The sequence below is a fragment of the Argiope bruennichi genome, chromosome 6, assembly GCF_947563725.1.
Source record: "Argiope bruennichi chromosome 6, qqArgBrue1.1, whole genome shotgun sequence".
NCBI classification, from domain to species: domain Eukaryota; kingdom Metazoa; phylum Arthropoda; class Arachnida; order Araneae; family Araneidae; genus Argiope; species Argiope bruennichi.
In genome coordinates, this window is record NC_079156.1 from 101,421,171 (window position 1) to 101,442,273 (window position 21,103).

Sequence of the window (21,103 nt, forward strand, 5' to 3'; positions counted from 1 at the left end):
TTCGCCTAAATTTACATATTAGTTTCTAGCGGTTTCGAACAAAAATTTATAAATTTATTTCTTTTTTGTCAATATGGAGAATGGGTGCGATTCTGAAGATAGTTTTTATTTTTATTCTTGGAAACATATTAGGGACATTTTAGGTCACAAGAAAGGCTAGTTTGTCTGTTTATAATAATTTTAGATGTTAATCGGCCTATTTACTTTTTAAATAAGCATATATCACATAGCTTTATGGTTTCCATGAGTCAAAATATGGAATATGAAATTTAATATTTACTTGATTGTATCGAGTCAAACCTTTATATAATGTGTAAATATTTGAATTTTCTACGTTTTTAAAATTAATTATTTTCTAACCACTTGAACTTACAAAACTTATTATGAACTTATTTATAAATTGCTGGGATATCTTAATTCCCAGATACTAATTCCTGTAACTTTAAATTTCCTAAATCGCGCTGCAGTACTGCGTGAAATGCACAAACCTAAATAAATACTTGCTTAGCTAAATTTAGAAAAATTTCCTTTCTAAAATTATATAAGCTCTGAATGAGTTCGCACGATCTCTTTTCGCGTTTTATGTTTTTGCACTTTTGGGTGAATCTTTCCCTTGTTATGGATCTGACAAGAATTTTTAGAAGTATATGTTAGTTGAAACTTTTCTAAAATCATGAAGACGATTAAAACAGTCTTTTAAATTAATTGCTCCTTCGCTCATTTCCCAGAAAATATATTTCAAATTGATATAATTGAGATATATTCCAAAGTGAGCGAAATTAAGTTATAAATTTATGGGATAATAAATTCTACTGATAAATCTATTGTCACTTTATGGAAGAAATTTTTTTTAAAAATGTGTTTGTTTGCTCTGAAGAATCTTTCTGTGAAAAACGAGCAGGAGTTTTCTCTTCGAAACTTTCTTGCGTAGTCTTCAAAAACTGTCTTACTCCTCTTCATTTGCATAAAATTGTGAACCTTTGATAATATCGCAAATAGCTCGCGTGATATTAGTGAAAAATTACTATAAAATACAGATTTTTGTTTGAATCTAGCATTTTTCTGAATCTATTGCGAATATAAGTAAATATGCATTTTGCTTATCATTTTGGCTACCGTTTGACATCCAAAACACCAAATGAATAATGCGTTCATTTACTCTCTCTCTCAAGATTAACTTTTGTTTTCTCGATATTTTTTTTTTAGCTTTTCTCACAAAATATTATTTAGTTTTGATGTAGCTTCTCCAACTATAACAATGGAAACTCATCTGCTTTTATATATATTCGTTTTCTTCCATTAGGTATCACTAATTGAAAACCAGCGAATGTGGTTTCCCCGATACTTTCTAGCATGCTTTCCAGTATAAATGTCTCAGCCAACTTCCTAAAATTGGGGACTTTAGGTAGAGTCGTGAATATCTTGTAAAGCATTAGCGAACGATAGTTAGATATTTGGCGTAAATCTAGCTTTTTTATTGAATCATTTATTTATGCAAATTTGTATTTTGAGTGCCTTTTTGGGAGCCAAAGAAACGAAAATTTGATACAGTTGCCATCACAAGATTAAATACGAAATTTCATTGACTTAAATCATTGCGTTTATATACATACGAAATTACAGATTAGCAGATGATTACCCGTTGAAAACTTTATAACAAGCTGCATGTTAGAGCTATACGTTCTCCCTGGAGTGCATTTAGTTGTTTGAAAGTGTCTAATATCATCAAGTATCGTTTTTTTATTCGCCATATATAGAGTTGCTCTACGGCGCCTCATCAAGTTTCCTGCATGACCTCTGGATAGGGTCGGGGTTTTGTTTGCACATGTTAGAGCTGAAACTGGGTACCAATTTTTCTTTACTTAGCTCTTTGCGTCTTTTTCTTATCACATTCACTTATATTGTAACAGACAGTCATATAAATTTCCTGTGAATGGATTTCTTTCAACATTTGGTATAAATTTACAAATTTGGTCCTAATTCTGTATGCCATATTTCAGCCATTTAGCTCAACTCGTTTTTAAGTTATCATTTTACAAACAGATAATTCGGCAAAAATGTGTATTTCGGACTAAGGGAGGTTTCAAACTTGGAGATTCACCAAACTCTTGAGTTCGAATGATTTATTCTAAAATGTGTCAAAAATGTGTATTTCGGACTAAGAGAGGTTTCAAAGTTGGAGATTCACCAAACTCTTGAGTTCGAATGATTTATTCTAAAATGTGTCAAAAATGTGTATTTCGGACTAAGGGAAGTTTCAAAGTTGGAGATTCACCAAACTCTTGAGTTCGAATGATTTATTCTAAAATGTGTCAAAAATGTGTATTTCGGACTAAGGGAGGTTTCAAAGTTGGAAATTCACCAAACTCTTTAGTTCGAATGATTTATTCTAAAATGTGTCAAAAATGTGTATTTCGGACTAAGGGAAGTTTCAAACTCGGAGATTCACCAAACTCTTGAGATCGAATGATTTATTCTCAAATGTGTCAAAAATGTGTATTTCGGACTAAGAGAGGTTTCAAAGTTGGAGATTCACCAAACTCTTGAGTTCGAATGATTTATTCTAAAATGTGTCAAAAATGTGTATTTCGGACTAAGAGAGGTTTCAAAGTTGGAGATTCACCAAACTCTTGAGTTCGAATGATTTATTCTAAAATGTGTCAAAAATGTGTATTTCGGACTAAGGGAAGTTTCAAAGTTGGAGATTCACCAAACTCTTGAGTTCGAATGATTTATTCTAAAATGTGTCAAAAATGTGTATTTCGGACTAAGGGAAGTTTCAAAGTTGGAGATTCACCAAACTCTTGAGTTCGAATGATTTATTCTCAAATGTGTCAAAAATGTGTATTTCGGACTAAGGGAAGTTTCAAAGTTGGAGATTCACCAAACTCTTGAGTTCGAATGATTTATTCTCAAATGTGTCAAAAATGTGTATTTCGGACTAAGGGAAGTTTCAAACTTGGAGATTCACCAAACTTTTGAATTCGAATGATTCATTCTAAAAAGTAATTAAAGGAGTCTTGGAATCGCGAATCACTGATTCTTTAGTCAAACGAATTTTTTGGAAATTCAACCATCCACATCGCATTAACACATTAGTTGAAACACTTTTAATGTGTTATAAAATATATTGTATCGATATGTATGAAATAAAGCAAAGATTGAGTGCTAAAATTCACATTTGCTTTATTTTCCAGATATTATCATAACATAAAAAATAATATAATAAATTTAGGATCTAACATGCGATAATGTTATGATTTTGAAGTGGGATGATCTAGACACTTATTTAACATAAGTTTTGCTTTCGAATGAACCGTACAACGATTACAATTTCAAACTGAATAATTTTTTATACCAGCGATAAAGAGACTTACATCATTACAACGCGTCCATTTCATGTTTTTTCTAAATATTTATATATTTCTGATCCTTGCAACTAATAAATTATAATTTTCAACTATTTGTGGTGAAAGCTTATAAAGCAGTTAACAGCTACTCTGCACGAGCAATTGCTTTTGTATCGTGGTCATGTTACTGGACTGCGAACCACAAGGTCCCAGGTTCTATCCTCGCTCACATAATAACCCGCTACATATTCATACGCAAAGTTACTCGAACTCACTTTTTTTGGGTAATAACTTCAGTGTATTTCGAAAGAACTGATATAAGAAAAATTGGACAAAAGAAAAACTACTGATAAAAATTGATAAAATTCTTTTACAAAATTGTTCTTTTATAAATATGGAATGAAATGATATAGTAAAAGATAGGATCAGAATGACCGATTGAATGTTTGCTTATTAAAGCTCCTTGCTGTAGCAACTGTAATTCGAAATAGTATTAGTGCATTTATATTTTGTTATATTGCTGTGTCATGAAGATAATTAATTCCTCTGAAAGTATTGCTCAGATAAAAAAAAAAGGATTAGTAATGACTTCATGAAATATGACATTGTAGCTTATTACTCAATTTTTAATGTAATTTTTAACGATAATCTTTCCTGACGCATATGGAAAGATTATCGCAAATATTCCCTTTCGCAAATAATTGAAATCTCTCCCGCAAAATACATCGAGAGTATTCAAATTTAAGAATTTTTTAAGTTAAAAAATCAAGCTATGCAACTTTAAACCGTTGTAGAGAATAATATCTTTAATGAAATTTCCGAGCGTTATTTACATCTTATACTCCCCCCCCCCTCTCCTTCCAAAAACAAAACAAAAAAAACCCTGATATATTTTGTAAATTATTGTTTTAAAGGCTTTTATACAACCAAATTTCAAACGTTTTTATGACAGATGCCAAAAATTATTTGAAACCTTGTTCTTCGTTTAATTTCATACCATATTTTTAAAAAGAGACAAAGTAATTTATTGCCTAATGGACTGGAACGTGTTCTTAATCCTCGGGAATTTTCCAAGGCTAATGATAGCTTGAAGGGAGGAAGTAGGACATTTTCTACTCTCACGTACCTAAGAATGACGTAGTTCTCGTACGGATTTGATCACATCGTCATGCTGGTCAGATCCATTTTCCCGTTACCCTTATGAAAATATACTATTTGTGGTGATATTTTCTACGAATAACTATTGATTAGAGGAAAGTGAAGAATTATTGTTTGTTCAAACTACTTAGCAAATAATAAATAAATCTGTTCGCCTATCCTTACTGTTATATTATCCATCATTATTTTGCTTCTCAGTCTCTAATTATTTTAACTTTCTCATATATGTAGTATACAGAAAGTATAGTAATCGTCAAAAAATTCAAATTTCTTTTTGAAGAATCTCCACGTTCTAGATTTCCCTGAATTCGAAAAACGCATTTTCAGGAAAATGTCCCTCTGTCTGTTTGTGACAAAGATAAAAAACACTTTGAGCTAGACGGTTGAAATTAGGTTTACGGTCTTTAAACCAAATTTGCAAATTTCTTTTAAATTTTGAGTAAAATTCTGTTTTGAGGAAGTCCTGTTCGAATATAAGCTAACACGATTATTATAAAACAAAGAGAGCTACATAGATATCCTATCAAAATTTTAGCGAAATCCAACAAGGAATTGACTTTCTGTCAATCTGTACCTACTTTCAGAAAACTTGCAAACGCGATAACTCAAAAATGCACTGCCTTAAATATATCAAATTTGATCCTGGATTTTGTAACTACAAGCGCAATTTTGTGTCATATTTTTGTATCAATCGGGTTGGGAATAATACAATTGAAATCCAAATTCAGATTTTGGATGCTTTTTACCACATGCCAGGTATTAACCACCCAAAACGCGCAAAAGTTGGCACGGAAGATTCAAGCAACATACTAAATTCATACGAAAAGTTAATATTTCGTAACTATTGTACGCCAATGCCATGATGAATCTATTAGAGAGAATGCGAGAAGATTACGGAGAGACCACTCCCTCTGGCTTTCTTTAGGAATTTCTTTACACTTATCATGTGACCCCCGGGGGGGGGAACCTCGAAATGACGATGAGATGCTTCCGGCATGGTGGTTGGATCTCGCCACCCTGGTGGGTACACTAATAGGTGGTAGATATGACTCCTCCCATCGATGACGGTACTTCCTTCGGGGAGTTCCTTGGGGGACTCAACCACAGTTCCCGCCAATGTTGCTGTTGCGGCGGTCCGGTCATTGAGTTTTTATGGTTTAAATCCGTGTGGCTTCATGGCGGGTGGGAGAGTTAGATGGTTGACTTACACTTATCATGCCATTAGGAATCTTATGGTGAACGTTTAACCATTATCTGTGAAATATACGTTTATGCAACAAGTGATATACTGAAAGTGGTTTTACTAGAAATAAACTATATTATATTTCAAAATATGCTTCCGATTATTACTAGAACATTCTTTGTAGCTTTCCTGCATCGGATTCTACTTTAGGGATATCTGTTTGGACTTTTCAACTTATTTCTATTCTCGCATTGATATTTTGAATGGGTGTTTTCATGAATTAAAAATCATCATTATTATTTTTTTTTTCCAAATGATAACAGAGCGTGAACTAGTAAGAATTATTTCCAGATGTCTAGAAAAATTACCAGATGTTGCGTGAATAAATGAAACTTTTCTATTTCGTTTTCAGGCGTATAATGATGCCAAAACTATAATAAGAATTTTAAAGCAATCTTTCAAATAATATCTCTTTTGTAGCGAATAAAGAATTCAACATGAAAGAGTAACATTATTTATATAAAACGAATTAAATAAAAGTTACTACTATCCTTCTTTTTAATCAAAATGGATTATTTGCTTACAATGAAAACGTGTAAGTAAGTAGATTACGAAATGTGCACTGATATATTATTTAATCTATTGAATCTCGTTTTTGTTGATACTATTAACTCTTTTTCTATTCAAAACAGCGCTTAAACAAGCTACCGTGTCAAGGTTGTTGAGTTTATTCAACTTCAAGCAGAAAGTGATTCAAGAAAAAACACCTGGCAATGTTGTTAGAATTGGATCGCCAAATAAGCCAGATGTACGCTTGTTTCTTTGCTTTTTAAAATTATGTGTTTCACTAAGTTGAATTTGATTTAGAATGTTCTCGTGAGAACTTTTCAGACAATGGATTAAACGAGTAATTTCCGTTTCAAAAATTTAAGTTCGATGATGAAATTGTATAAAATAAACTGTAGGTTTGGATTTGACATAGATTAGGACGTTAAGTTTAACTATTAGAATTGAATAGTTGATTGCAGGAAACGATTAGTCAAGTTTTGTAATGGACTTGCGAAACGAAATCATTATTTTGTCAATTTTTTTTTAATTCTTAGCTTTTGTGGCACACTAATAAAGGTATTTAATCTGACTTATATTTTGCTTTGTACTTAAAAAAAATATTTGATTGATTATGTTAAATGCAGGCCTTTTCTTAATATTGTTTCCAGCTTTTCCCAACTTATGAATAGGAAGATTTTATTTGTTACTCTATTTTTTACGAGATTCTGCACATTTTAAATGATTACAAATTTGCGTTTTTATATATGCATTAAAAAGTACTTATCTCTCTTAGAATCTTGATCTGTCGTCATAAAATGTCATTATTCTTTATACGATTTAATTTAATTATCATTTTTTAATTACAGTATTATTTACAAAAGATAGGTTTGATATGCGAAAAAACGAGTAATTGCTCTCATTTTCTTTCATTTGATGAAGGAAAAAAAAACTTTATAACCTCCCAAAAATTGATTGATCTCATATTGACTAATCTCTACACATTAATTGATATCATATTGACTAATTTCTACACATTAATTGATCTTATATTGACTAATCTCTGTACATTGATTGATCTCAAATTGACTACATATTGATTGAAAATTTCTGCATTTTATACTTCTGCAAGTTCGAAGAAACATTTTTAGAATTTCATATTTAGTAAGTTTTGCTATCTGCGAAAGCAATGAACGCTTTATTTGCAATGTGATTTTTACTCAAATATTCCAAATCTATATAAAAACTTCGGCGAAGTGTGTATGTGAATACGATTCCAAAATACAGCGAACAAGAAAAATAGAATTTGATGTGAGTTCTTGATACCGAAATTACATATATTCGTATCGATAAATAAAATGATATCGATAACAAAAAAAGATTTCAGATCTTTCAAAATAAAAAGAAAGTTAAAAATCCACCAGAGATGAACAACAACAATGAATAACTGAAAATCCAATTTGCATACTTTATTCTCAAAGTGATTAAAATAGTAAATGCAAAACACGTCTTACTGCTGAAGTATTAAAAAAATAGGAATGAAACCCTTGACTTATTTGGACTTTGAAAAGTCAAGATCTAGACGTTTTCCCTTTAATATAATAATCCTTCCGGTTCTTGAAATTGTTTACTACAGAGATTTCAAAATCACCATAAATATTTAGCGACTTTGACAACCTGATCGTTCATATAAAAAAGTACTTCTGTTTTATTTCAATAAAATATTTTATTTATAATTACTCGTGATACCGTCGGCAAAATAATTTTAAGCTTCAAATTGTGAAAATTCATAAAAATTGTGTTATTTTAATTAATTTATACCTTTTTTTGTGTATATTAAAATTCTTAAGGGAATTCCAAGATGTCATTATTAAAAAGATAATTCAATTAAGATGTCTAAATAATTTATTTGATATTCTATGTTATCTTTTCGGGTAATGAAATTCCATCTTCTGTTTCTTAATAATTAGTAGAATATTTAGAAGTAGAATATCCATAGCTTTCAACAGTGGGCTGTAGTTATGCATTTTGGGGGACTTGATAACCTAAATTCGATGAAAATGTACATTTTTGAATTTTGTATTTTTAAATTTATCTCTGAACTTCTGCCTGAATTCTCGGAAAATTTCAAAAGGATCCGACAGACATTTTGCGAAAAACAAACTCATTTCTACAGACGCGATATCTAGAGCCACACCCTACTCTTTCAAAGTTTTATTTTATATTTTTATTGAAAAGGTGCTAATTTTATTTTACTTTCAAAAAAGTAAAGGACTTTTCTGGAAACATTATTCAATATTACTAAACTGAATGTTCGTTTGAAAATCTGATAATTCCACTAGTCTTTCTTTGTTAAATGCCCGTAAACTTTGGACATTTTTTGAAAAGAAAATCAGCTTTTTCAAAATTGCAATATAATGTATTTCCTACTTTAATTCTGATAGATTTGAAAATGCCACAATTTAAAAGAAATACGCATTATTTTTTTTTGTGAATGTCAAGAGTAAGAGAATTTTTTTATGAATGGCGTAAATAAGATTCGTCAAATGAATTGTCAGATTCGTAAATGGCACTGAAATTAATGACTTTATGTGTGTGTGTCACTAAAAAATTTTAATTTTAACAGAGGTTAATTTACATCTACTTTTTGAAACACAGTTTTGTTTGATGCAAAAAATAGTGATCAAAAAATTTTTATAGATTTTTTTTAAGTCTATTCATATTCGAATATTTCTTCAAGAAACTGTTTGTTTCAAATGTTTTTTTAATTATATTTTATTTAAATGAATTTACAATTATTATTAAGTATTAATGCACATTGATGCAAAAAAAAAGAATAATTTCCTAAATACTGTGACTATAAAACATGTGAATAAATATTTTTTTTTTAAATTTATCTTTTTTTTCAAATTATAGCTAAGTTAAATTAAAGAAATTGGTAATTATAAAAACAATAAAATCTTATAAAATCTTACATTCTTGTTTAAAAATGTTTGTTTATTGTTGAGAAAAATAACTGGTTTAATGTACCCTACATTAGGTGCATTATTACTGTGTAGAATCTTTAAACCTTTTTTTGAAATCATGTTTACTATAAAATGATAGCAGTCAAAAATATTTCATTAAAACTGCTTGAAATTTTTTTTGTGAATTCAGAAATATCAAGTTAATTAAGTAGGCATTGATTATTTAAAATTTTGATTAATTTGATTAATTTAAAATTTTGATTGGAATTTTATTTTTTAAATTGGGAAAGTGAAAAAACAATCTGATAGTTTTCTCCAAATCACAAAACTTTTATGTAAATATTTTTTTTTTACTTTGAAACAAATTTAGGTACCCAAAATCGGATGTTCAATTCCTTTAAATTCATTAAAAAAATTCTTTTAAATTTTTTTTCAGAAAATATTAGAAATTGAGGCAGAAGAAGGATTTTATATAAAAAGTAATTTTTAAAGAAAATTTAAAAAAAATTAACTTTAAATTTCTGAAAAGAAAATTTCCTAGAAACGTAAAATTTCTGAACATTTCACATTAAACTTCAAAAAAGAAGATATTTTGGAAATTATAGAAAAAAAAAAAATGTTTGGGTTCGGGCTTAAATATTTAATAAAAAAAATGAAAATAGTTTGAATTTGACTGTAGCAATGAAATATACTATCTAAAGTTATCAAAAACATATTTTTAAAAATTTGGCAAAATTCAGAAAAAAATTTCTTGCTTATCAAACCATATGTATGTGAATGAAATTCCAGAAAATACTATTGTTGAAATTTTTTAATATTAAATTAAATGTATCATTATGAAGATATTTTTAAAATGGAGTAAAAACTGTATAATAATGTTTTAAAGAGTTATTGCAGGAAAACACCATTTTATATTTAATTAGCTCTTCAAAGAAATCTCCAAGGTGCATTTTTCTTCTGTTAAAACTATATCAAAATTTGGTAACTCAAAGCACTGTAGTTCTATAGAAACTGCCACCACATACATACATACATGCATGCATTCTAATTTATTATTAATCACGGTAATTTTAAAGTAAATATTCAGAAATGTAAGCCTGCCGGTCTTGGCATAAAGTTTAAAAAAATTTAATTTTTGGAGAATATTTTAATATATTAATTATTTTATATCTTAATATAATTATTAAATATACTAATTATCATGATTAGTATTGATAGTCAATAAATAATTAAATTTAATAATTATTTTAATTCCAGTGTGATTAATTTTTAAAACATGCATCGATTTGGTTTAGTTTGATTTTGTGGTGTTTTTTGGCGCAAAAGCCATATCTGGTCATACTGCGCCAAAACATGCATCGAAGATGGACGTAGAGATATGCTTCATTATGTTAGGTCTAATTACTAAAATGTGTGATTTGTATATACACATTCAAAACCTTTACTTTAAGAGTATACGAAGGTGAGCAGTGGTAAAAGGGGAATTATGCTGCAACCCGCACCTCCCTATAGTTAATAAAAGCAATGTCTGACAAATTTATTACTTTGAGTTTACACTTTACTTGACAAATTTATTACTACAAATTTATTATTTACTTTATTATTCTAAAAAGGGAAGAACTACTCCTAATGAACAAGAACAAGAATTACCCATAATGGACAAGTTCAATTCATAGAGGATAGTTCTAAAAGTTTTTTTATGAGTGTTCTAAAGATTTCTTTTTCAACATCGAAAAGCAGTTAAAAAGTTGTTTCAGAATTTGTCGTGTTTATAATTTAAGTTGATTTTCTTACCTCTTTCATATATGCAGGTTAAATTTTGCGTAGTAAGAATTCTTTTAAGAATTTAAATGGTATTCAAATTTCCAGGGAACTTTATCGCGACATTTAAGTAAAATCATCAAGAATAGATTAACAGAGATTTATAGGCCATTGTTTCAAAGTTACAAAAAGTTTTGATTAAAAAAAAATAAAAGATAACACTCACACTCCGAAATATTATCTTCGCCTTTATGATGAGAATTAGTAAAAGATACATTTGTGATTATGAAGATAAATTTTATCCATATTCCGAGCCCAAAATCTTTCTTACTGACAAAGATACATTAAAAAATTTAGGAACTTCAAATGCTTTTCTTCCAAGTTCAACCTCTGGTAATATCAAGATCTAGCAAACTTTTAAATTAAAAAAAGTATTCTAGAAAATAAACAAATGTATGCATTTGGCATAAAATGTATATACATTTATTTAGGATTTCATTTTCCTAAAAATAAACCTCTTTTTCCAAATTTTGAAATTTTATATCCTACTGTATAAATTAATTTCTTTAGTTTATTTAGAAACCACATAATTATTTTTTGTTTTAAGATTATTACTTTACTTCTATGAGAATAGTGAGTTTAACGTTTTGAAGAATTCATTTTATGATTGAATAAGTTCTCTAAGATTGCTAAATTTGCTAACCTACCAAAAAAGATTATAAGACAAAATATAAATCATAAATTTTTTCAATTCTGTATTAAATAAATAAATATCTGAAAACTTTTCTAGGAATAATTTTCTTTATTAATAACTATTGAATTTTTTTACTTTTTGTTAAAGCTTTGTTAAAATAATAAACATTCCATTTTTAATCAGAGACTGATTTCAACTAGAAGTAAAGTTAAACTCCTAATTTTCCTTTTCTAAAAATTTCTTATCTTTTTTTTTGTTTGAAAATAAGACTGAATGGTTCAGATAATTTTGCATAATTTTTTTAATTAATTATTACATTGTATCGTGAATTACCTGTTGTGGACAGACTACAAATAGTTTGATTTTGGATGAGGGATTACACATACCTAGGTGTAGATTTAAATAGTAAATCTGTAATTGATCAAGTGATAGCATATTCTATATCGGGGAAATTAGACATTTTGCAGCTCCAAATAATGCATAAGTCTACTTTTCAATAACTGAACAATTTATTTTCAATTTTTAACATATAACTTAATCGGAATGTTAATGATTTATTTAATTTAATTTTTTTTATTTTCACGAATTTTTCAAAAATATATATTTTATAATATGTATATTATGGAAAAAATAATTACAGTAATGAATATTTTTCAAATAATTTACGATAATTACTATTTAAACATTCCCTTTCTAACAATACCAATTAATTATCATGAATGATTATATAGAAATCATAAAATTGAAACAAATATAATATAAAAAATTATTTTACAGGACCTGTAAGGGGGACTAAAATATAGACAATAATTAATATTCTAATATATGATAACCACACTGGTTACTCCGCATCGCATAATTAAGGTTTTTGGATTAAATCAGATTGACCAGGACCACCGAGGCAGCAAGCGAGAACTAAGGGCCATCACGGTCACGGTACAACCTTTCCTGTGTGAAACATATCCCGTCATCGACAGGAGGTAGCCGATCTTCATCATTTCTGAACCAGGTGTCAAGATTGAAACAACATATAGGAAGTTTATCTTCCTTATTTCTGAGTTGCCTCCAATTTAGTGTATATCTATGATCCTTATACTTTATAATTTAAAAATAAGTAATTCCTACAAATTTATTTATTTGATAATTAGACTTATAATATTTTTACTGTTTTTTTATTTATTTATTTATAAAATTAATAATATTTTTAAGCTTATATATTTTTATATCCCGCAAACTCTACCAATTTTTCTAGTCTGAATAGTTAGAAATTCCTCTTTAAGGTTCCATTTTGTATTTTGTTTTTTCGATTAATTATATTCTCACTGAAGCTTACGACTTTTCTAAAATTAGGTTTGATGTAAAAAAATAATCTACAAGGTAAAATTTTGAGTAATTTCATGGCTCACAGCAAAGATTATAAAAAATATTTTTGGGAATCTTTTAGAATATCATATGTTTTATACTTCAAAAATGAACTATATCAAATCCATCTCATGAACACAATGAAGGTGAAACACAATTATAGATATAAAATCTTTTATTTACATCACTAAGTTCCATGCAAATAAATTAAAGTAATAAGTGCCCTGAAGAACAAAATATTTTCCAACTATAAGCACGAAAAGCATTCAATTTTTTTTTCTCTTACAGAGTTTTTAAAACGCAAATAAAGAAGAAAAAAGAAACCAACTGCAAAAGCCATAAAACAAGTAGAAAGCTTTTTTTTTCCATTTTCTTGATAGAGATTCATCGTCACATATTTGTACAGAATGATGGGAAGTGAGCGCTTAGATCACAGTTTCAGTTTGCCAAAATCTACAATAAGAGAAAAAAAAGAATAATGAGAAAGAATAAGAAATAAAAAAAGAACAATAATGAGAATTGTTGGCAAAACTGTTGGTAAATGATTGGTAAAACTAATTTAATCTTTACTGTATTCCTAATAATGAAGACGATTAAGCAGAATAATAAAAAAATTAATTAAGTAAAATATTTTTTTTTTTGCAAAAAACACACTTTATTAATTGCAAAAAAGTATAAATATTTATTTTAACTATTTTCTCGTTTTTATCCATAAGTATGTATTTTAATTTTATAAGTATTATGGGATCATGAAATTATTTCATTATCAGATTCAATACCAGATGGTGCCACTAATATGGGAACAAAATTTAATTAAATAATTCCTAATTAAGTTATAAAAGCAATTCAATAGAGCAAAGTCAAGAAGGTATTAGTATGTAATAGTACAAAAATCTAATGCATCAAGAAGTGAACATAAATTTGTTTAGAAAAGTATATAAACAAGTATAAAAAAATCATTTTAAATAAATGTACATGGATGTAATATTAGCAACATTATCCATAGTATATAGTAACATAGTAATAAATTAAAGAATATTAGAAAGTGATTAACAAATTCTTTATTACAAGATATGAAAACAGAAATAGATTATAGTAACATTACCTATACTGTATAGTAAAGAATATTGTAATATGAATGACAAATACTTCATTCTAAGTCATAAAAATAGAATTAGAGCTGGAAATAGAGAATAGAAATAGATGATTTTTAAAATGAAGCTATTATGCCTATAGTGTATTATAAGGAATATAAAAAAAGGTGTAAAATGTGTGAAGTATAAGAACTTTGTTTAAAAAATAGAGCTACTAAGTCTATATTGTTTAATAAGGCATATATAATTGAGTTGCAAAGTCTACAGCATATACTAAGGAATATAAAAATAGAGTTATATTGCTTATAGTGTGCGAGCCAATTAATAGAAAAGGATGAGATGCTTCACAACTTTACTGAAATTTGATTCTTTATGACTTAAATGACTTAAAGAAGCAATACATATTACTCCATAATTCATTTCATATAAATTCATTGTGATAATAAATTTGTTTTATCCATATGATTGATAATCAAACTCAACAACTTATTTTTATTCTTAGATATGCTTCCTTCAGGGAATAAACAGATTAGGCTTTCTATTGTTGAAATCAATAAAACAACTAAACATAATTTCACCGAATCTTTCTTTATATTTGTTATTTGTAAATAAAATTGGTCTGGAGACTTCCCATTGGTTAATAGTGGTGAACTAACCCAAAAATATGGAGCATTGATATGTTTTTAAGTAGAATTTTAGTATAGGTACATTTCATTCAATATAATGTACTTTATTACAATGCGTTTTACATCAAATTTTATAACTGATAATAGATAAGATAATGTAATATCTTATCACAACATGAACTGTTAGATAATAAAAATGTTCCTCATAAAATAATAATTAAAATCTGTTAATAACAAAGACGAAAGATGTCTAATTTTCTACATCAGTATTGGAAATTTAAAAGAAAACAAAATTTCCAATAAGTGCAATTCATATTAGAATTATAGATTGGGAGTAACAATTGCCAAGTAAATTCAAGTAACATTTAAGTTGGGAAAAATTTTAAAGAATGCTTATTTAAGTTGGCAATTACATTGTAATAGTTGATACATACTCTGCCAATGACAAAAATACCAGTATATAAGCAATACTTACATAAGATATGGATAACCTTAATGGAGGAGAGCCTTGCCAAATCCAAGATGGCCGTATCCAAGTCCAAGATGGCCATATCCAAGTCCGAATGCACCAGCGTGTCCATAAGCAAGAGCAGGAGCTGCAACAGCCAATGGAGCAGCTACGGCAGCAGCTGGGGCTACATGGTTGACGACTGGGGCAACGGGTCCGGCGTAGGGACTGGCAATAAGGGCAGCTGCTGGGGCGCTGGCGGCGGTTCCAGGTTCGTTGGTCTTGACGGTGGCTCGGAATCCAAGACCATCAGCGACGTAGTCGACTCGTCGGGCTCGTCCGTCGATGTCAGCAATGGTGTAGGTTCCCTTCTTATTTCCATGGGCATCTCCTACTTCAGCTCGGGAGTTGCTGGCACCAAGACCGTCCTGGATTCCATAGTTGAAAGCGTAGTTGCCAAAAGCCTAATTACGAAGGAAAATAAATTAATCCTAATCACGAAGGGAAACTTAATGACGTATTTAAATTTTTTAAATTCAATCATGGAGTTTAGGAGCAATGATTAGTATATCAACATGGACTTACATCTTGAGTTTGAGCTCTGTTGCTGACTCCAGTGCTGAGTAGAGCACCATGTCCCAAAAGAAGAGATGCATGGGCTGCTGCAAGGACAGCAAAGAGGATGGCGACCTAATGTCATGAAAATAAAATGCATGAAATAACTGATATAATGAAATACTAAATGAAAAATTCAGAAAATAACTTTTATTTTGCATTGATGTTATTTAACTTCATTTTAGTAATCTGACTTTCTCCGTTTATTTTTTGAGACGAGTATGGCACTTCTTGGCCAGTATTGGTCTTTGCAACAGAAAAAAAATTCTATGAACCGACCAATCAATCATTTATTTTTTGATTTATAACGTAGAAGAAACTCCAAATTATCAAATTGTGCAGAAGTTTTCCAACAAAATGTGATTTGAAATACTGTTTTAAGAATCATGGTTTTACAATAAAACACTTGTTATTTTAACAGCTGTTACTATTTTCATTATTTCAAATATTTTAACATAAGATATTCTTTTAATATTGAAAGCTAAAGTAGAAAAGTCCTGATTATTTTCTGTTAATGGAAATTTTATTACAGTGAAAGACAATACACATTTAAAAAGCAGATAATTTGGTCAGATGCATTATTTAATAATAATTAAACTAGGACAGTTCATATGCATCTAAAACAGAACAGGAGAAAGGCTTTTAAAATAGAGCAACCCTTCTGTCTATGACATTTTGATATTTAAAAATACTTAGTTGAGAGAATCAGAAATTTCAATTTATCCTAAAAAGATTCAAAAGAAATTGAATACGACTATACTTCCCGCTAATCAGCTAGTCTCCAAAGACGATTAATTTGAAATATTTTATAAAGCAGCCTCAAACAATGGACATGGTCAAATCATTATCATATCTTGTAGTACAGGAAATCAACATTTTATTTCTCTTCATTTCTTGCAGTGTTGAATTTGCAGCCTAATATTTGTATTATTGAGCAGATTATATTTGATTTATAAAGACTCGCCAGGGAGGCACCTCTAATATGAGGATGATGATTGGTTCTCACCATCATACCGAGAGCTTTTGAAGAGAAATGGTGTGGGGTCGGCTACAACCCATCGATGACGTGCTTTCCAGGAGAAGGGTTGTACTGTGACCGATAATGGTACTCTTAAGATTCAACTTCAATCTTCGCCCAAACTGTCGCCGTGGTTTGGTCATTCAGATTTTTCCGTGTGCCTCAGAGCGGTTTGGAGTAGCCAGCAACTTATGATTTAATTAAAAAAATCAATCTTTGTTATTCTAACTTAAATCGTGATTATTCTAAGTATTTTGCTCCTTTAGAAAATTTAAATTACTCGAAAAGCTACTAGTAGATTGAAATAATTTAATCATAGGTAGATATTTCACAACTTTAAACAATAATGCACCAGTTATTGAATTTTTTTAAAGTATCCTTTACAGAATATAACCAAAACTGGCTTCAAAATTTCTTCGGACATATCTATTAAGCAGAATAATTCTCACTAGAATAATTCTGCTTAATATAATTGTTTCTGGTTTATGTACCCATTCAAACGTATTTAATGAGAAAAAACCAGATGGATTAATAGCCTCTAAGAAAGGTGTTACCACTCTATCCTCACTTATAAAATACTGAATCTTTGATGAGGAAGTGAACAACACGGGTGCTCAAATTTTAACTGAGGCCTGATAGATGGAAATACAGACTTCTTACTGTATAGTATAGGGAAGAAAACCAATAAAGCACTTCAAACGCTTTTATTATCGACCGAATAAAGCCAAAATTTGACACAAAGTTACAATTTTAGTCGCTAGGTTCTATACCAAATTGCATGTATACTAGATATTGCATATTAAACCATTGGGTTTACTTGCATGAGAATGTACAGAATGTCAGAGGTCAGCGTTTTGACGAATTCTATTCGAAATTCGATAAAATTCGTCTGCAATTTAGATGCTAGAACTATGTACCAAATTACAATTATCTATCTGAAGCGTTTATTGTGCTTAAAATTTATAAAAATACGGCAAACATAATGGTCAATCTCTTGACGAATTCAAGGAGATCTGAATCATGAAGATTCATCAAAATATCGAGTCTGGATTTCTGATACATTACTTTCTCTTCATATATAGAAAATTATAAAACGAGATGCCGTTATTGGTAGTAACGAATCAAATCAATGCACGTACTTAATTTTTAAGAGAACAGCTTTAATTTTTAAGAGAACAACTTAGATCTGTTTAAGTTTCATTATTTATATAATTTATCCATAGTATTTTTAGTAAATTAAAGTTTTATGCTTAATAACATATTAGGACAGAATGGGGTTGCGAAATTAGAATTTATTGGTACAAGAATCAAATCAGGTCTTCCTGACCAAACATAAGGTAAATATTAATAACATGCTTTAAACCCACACTAGTATGAACGATACTTACCTTAGCGATCATGTTGCAATTAGAAGACTGATTCACTTCGCTAGAATCTGAATCGATGTTTAAAGCAGATGCAACAAGTGTTTATATACAGATGCTTCTCAAGGCCAAACGTCGCACCCCCTTGTATTATACTCACTTAAAAAATGTCCCACTACTTGAAGAATGCACCCTATCGGCTCCACCCAGGAATCAATAAGGTAAGATGACAAAAAGCAAAAGATCGGTGGCCTTCTGGATTTGCCCAAAACAGTAAGCTTCCTTCAGCGGGATACACGTGTTTTACACATTTTTAAAATTTGTGTTTTTGATTTTTTTTTGTGTTTGTGTTTTAATTACATGTCTGAAAGATATCGAAACGAGATTATTTTGACTCCTGTAATGTTCAATGACTTTCTAATGCGGAAGTAAATGGTATCTATTATTTCGTTTGGGTGTGACTTACCCTTGGCCTACTTAGAGGCCTAGCTAACTAGGAGCAAGATCGGGAATCATTTTTTTTTAACATTTTGTCGACAAAATATATTTAACAATATCGGCAAGACACACCCATGTCTATTACTTACGATTTTGATAACAAGTAAAGCTTATTATATCACCGGTAAAGTATTCAACCTTTAATTATGTATTTTTTGCAAGAAAAAGGAATCTATAGTAATTTTATTTGATATTGAATATGTAAAGAACTAACGTCTTGCCCAAGTGGTGTAAATAAGCAAACTATCCTTCATAATTTTAAAATAATCATGAAGCATAGTTTAAGGATTAAAAATTTCAAGACCAAAGTTAAGTATGTGACTACGTTCGGGATGAATTTAAAAAAAAAACTCGTCCGAAAGTAGTTATATTTTTGAATATATGCATAAAAGGGATTGAAACAAACATCTTGGAAGAAATTCAGAAATTTGGAAAAAAGCTTGTTTTTAGCCAAAAAAGATGTATAAAGCATAAATCTTTTAATTTAGAAGTTCATCAAATGATTTACTTCAAATTTTGCATATTGCTTAAGGAATATATTATCTAGTTCCTGAGATAAAATATAAGTTATCTTTCTATCTATTCTTTAAATATTTGAGTTCGATTGATAAATAACATGAAATTTTCAATTTCTTTTCATAAATTTTCAATATTTTCGGAACTATAAAATATTTCTAAACGAATAGATTACTTAAACTATAGTTCATGAGTGGCAGAACATATTGAGAAATAATTATTCCAAATTTAAGCAAAAAATATGCATTCGATTTTAATTCATGATGTTTTTCGTAAGAAAATTCTATCAAAAATTAGAATTTGAGAAAATAGCATTTAAAGATGCAAAATAGCATTAAAACGTATTCAAATGCGAATATAATAAAACAGTGTAACTGCCCGAAAGATAGAAACCAAATTGTAATTTTTTTAAGAAACTTGTTGAAACATTAAGAATATCAAATAAAAGAAAATTTGCATTTTTGGAGATAAGCATTTGGAGATTTGCATTTTGCAGCTTTTCAACCCTTTAAAGGGCTATTTTTTTCCTAGTAATTATATATTAAAATATTTTTAGGATTGTGATTGGCTTAAGAAAAGTGAATCATTTAGCTTATTAGATAAATTTCTTTTGATGCATTAATTATTTTGATTAATTAATAATTAAGTAACAAATCAAGACACAGCATTTTGTGTGAGACAAGGAAATGAAGCATCTAAGTTTCCGTCTGATTGAAAAATTTGTCAGAACTTATGCAAAACTACATAATACCATACAAAGATTGATGAATTTGGTGGGAAGCATACTTTCCATGGCCCTAGAAAGGGTTAATGTAGTCTGGAAATAGTTTTTTATGCAACCGTAGTCGTCAGCATTCAGCAGTAAAGAAAACAAACAAATTCAAAATTTAAGTGAAAACTACAACAAAGCCTCAATTATTCCCGCTTCGATTACACATAAAATAACTTTTTAGTACTCACTAGATGACAATTTCTATAACAATGTTTGAGTGAAATATTTCAAAGTATATATTTTTCTTGTGACATTTTTGATTATTTGATTCTAAAAATTTGGCTTAATTTCAGAATTAAATATATTTTCATTAATGCTATAGTGAGATTGACATTATTAAAATACTTCAATCATTTTAATTATGTGATTATTTGTCTCTATGTAAATGCATATGTTTTAGATCCAAGTATATAAACTTAAAATATTTTTCAAAGAAAATGTTATTTACTGGAAATTAAAGTGTCGTATTTCATGAGATATCTTGAATTTTTTTCCTCTTTAGATTTGAACAAACCTTATTTGATGACTAGCTGGTTCATTGAGAATATTCGTCCTGTTTTAACGTAGTTAAATATCTAACACATAACTCAATGTTCTTTAATGTATCAATGAAAAATTGTTAAGTATCAAATTGTTAGATATTGAAGCCATATTATTTTAAATTTCTTAAACTAGTTCTAATTGTATATGCAAGCCTTTCTTAAGTAGTCGATATCCATGATATCATAGTCCATTAAAACCTATTTCGACAATCTATTTCAAATTTAACTCTTCGTTGTCTTTTACAGTGTTGATTTCATTTTCCGTTGCTTTATGTTAATTCTAAAAATTATAACGCAATCAATTTGCCTTAATTTTCAATAATGCAAAAAAAAAAAAAAAAAAAAAAAAATCTCATAAATTAAGTGTTCGATGAAACAATATAAAAAAACTTGATTTGCAACAGTAAAATATAATATTGAAGATTATAAAAATAATATTTCAAAACATCGTCAAAATTCAGAAAATGATTACTCAACAAATAATTTGGTATCAATAAAAAGATAATTTATTTGCATTTTAAAAAGACATAATAATTCTAATTCTACAACAATATTTTCAATTTATTAAAAAAATAACTCTATTTAATTTT

At 28.8% G+C, this 21,103-nt stretch overlaps 1 protein-coding gene across 1 annotated transcript; it reads right to left on the reverse strand.

Annotated features, from left to right (window-relative positions):
- Positions 1-13,388: 13,388 nt before the first annotated feature.
- Positions 13,389-18,276, reverse strand: LOC129972575 (adult-specific rigid cuticular protein 15.7-like). The gene is made up of 4 exons (XM_056086767.1): positions 18,210-18,276; positions 15,774-15,878; positions 15,216-15,652; positions 13,389-13,473 (listed from the first exon to the last, which is right to left on the reverse strand). Exons 1-3 carry the CDS (start codon positions 18,219-18,221, stop codon positions 15,233-15,235), a joined length of 537 nt encoding a protein of 178 aa, XP_055942742.1. The 5' UTR covers positions 18,222-18,276; the 3' UTR covers positions 13,389-13,473; positions 15,216-15,232.
- Positions 18,277-21,103: the final 2,827 nt, after the last annotated feature.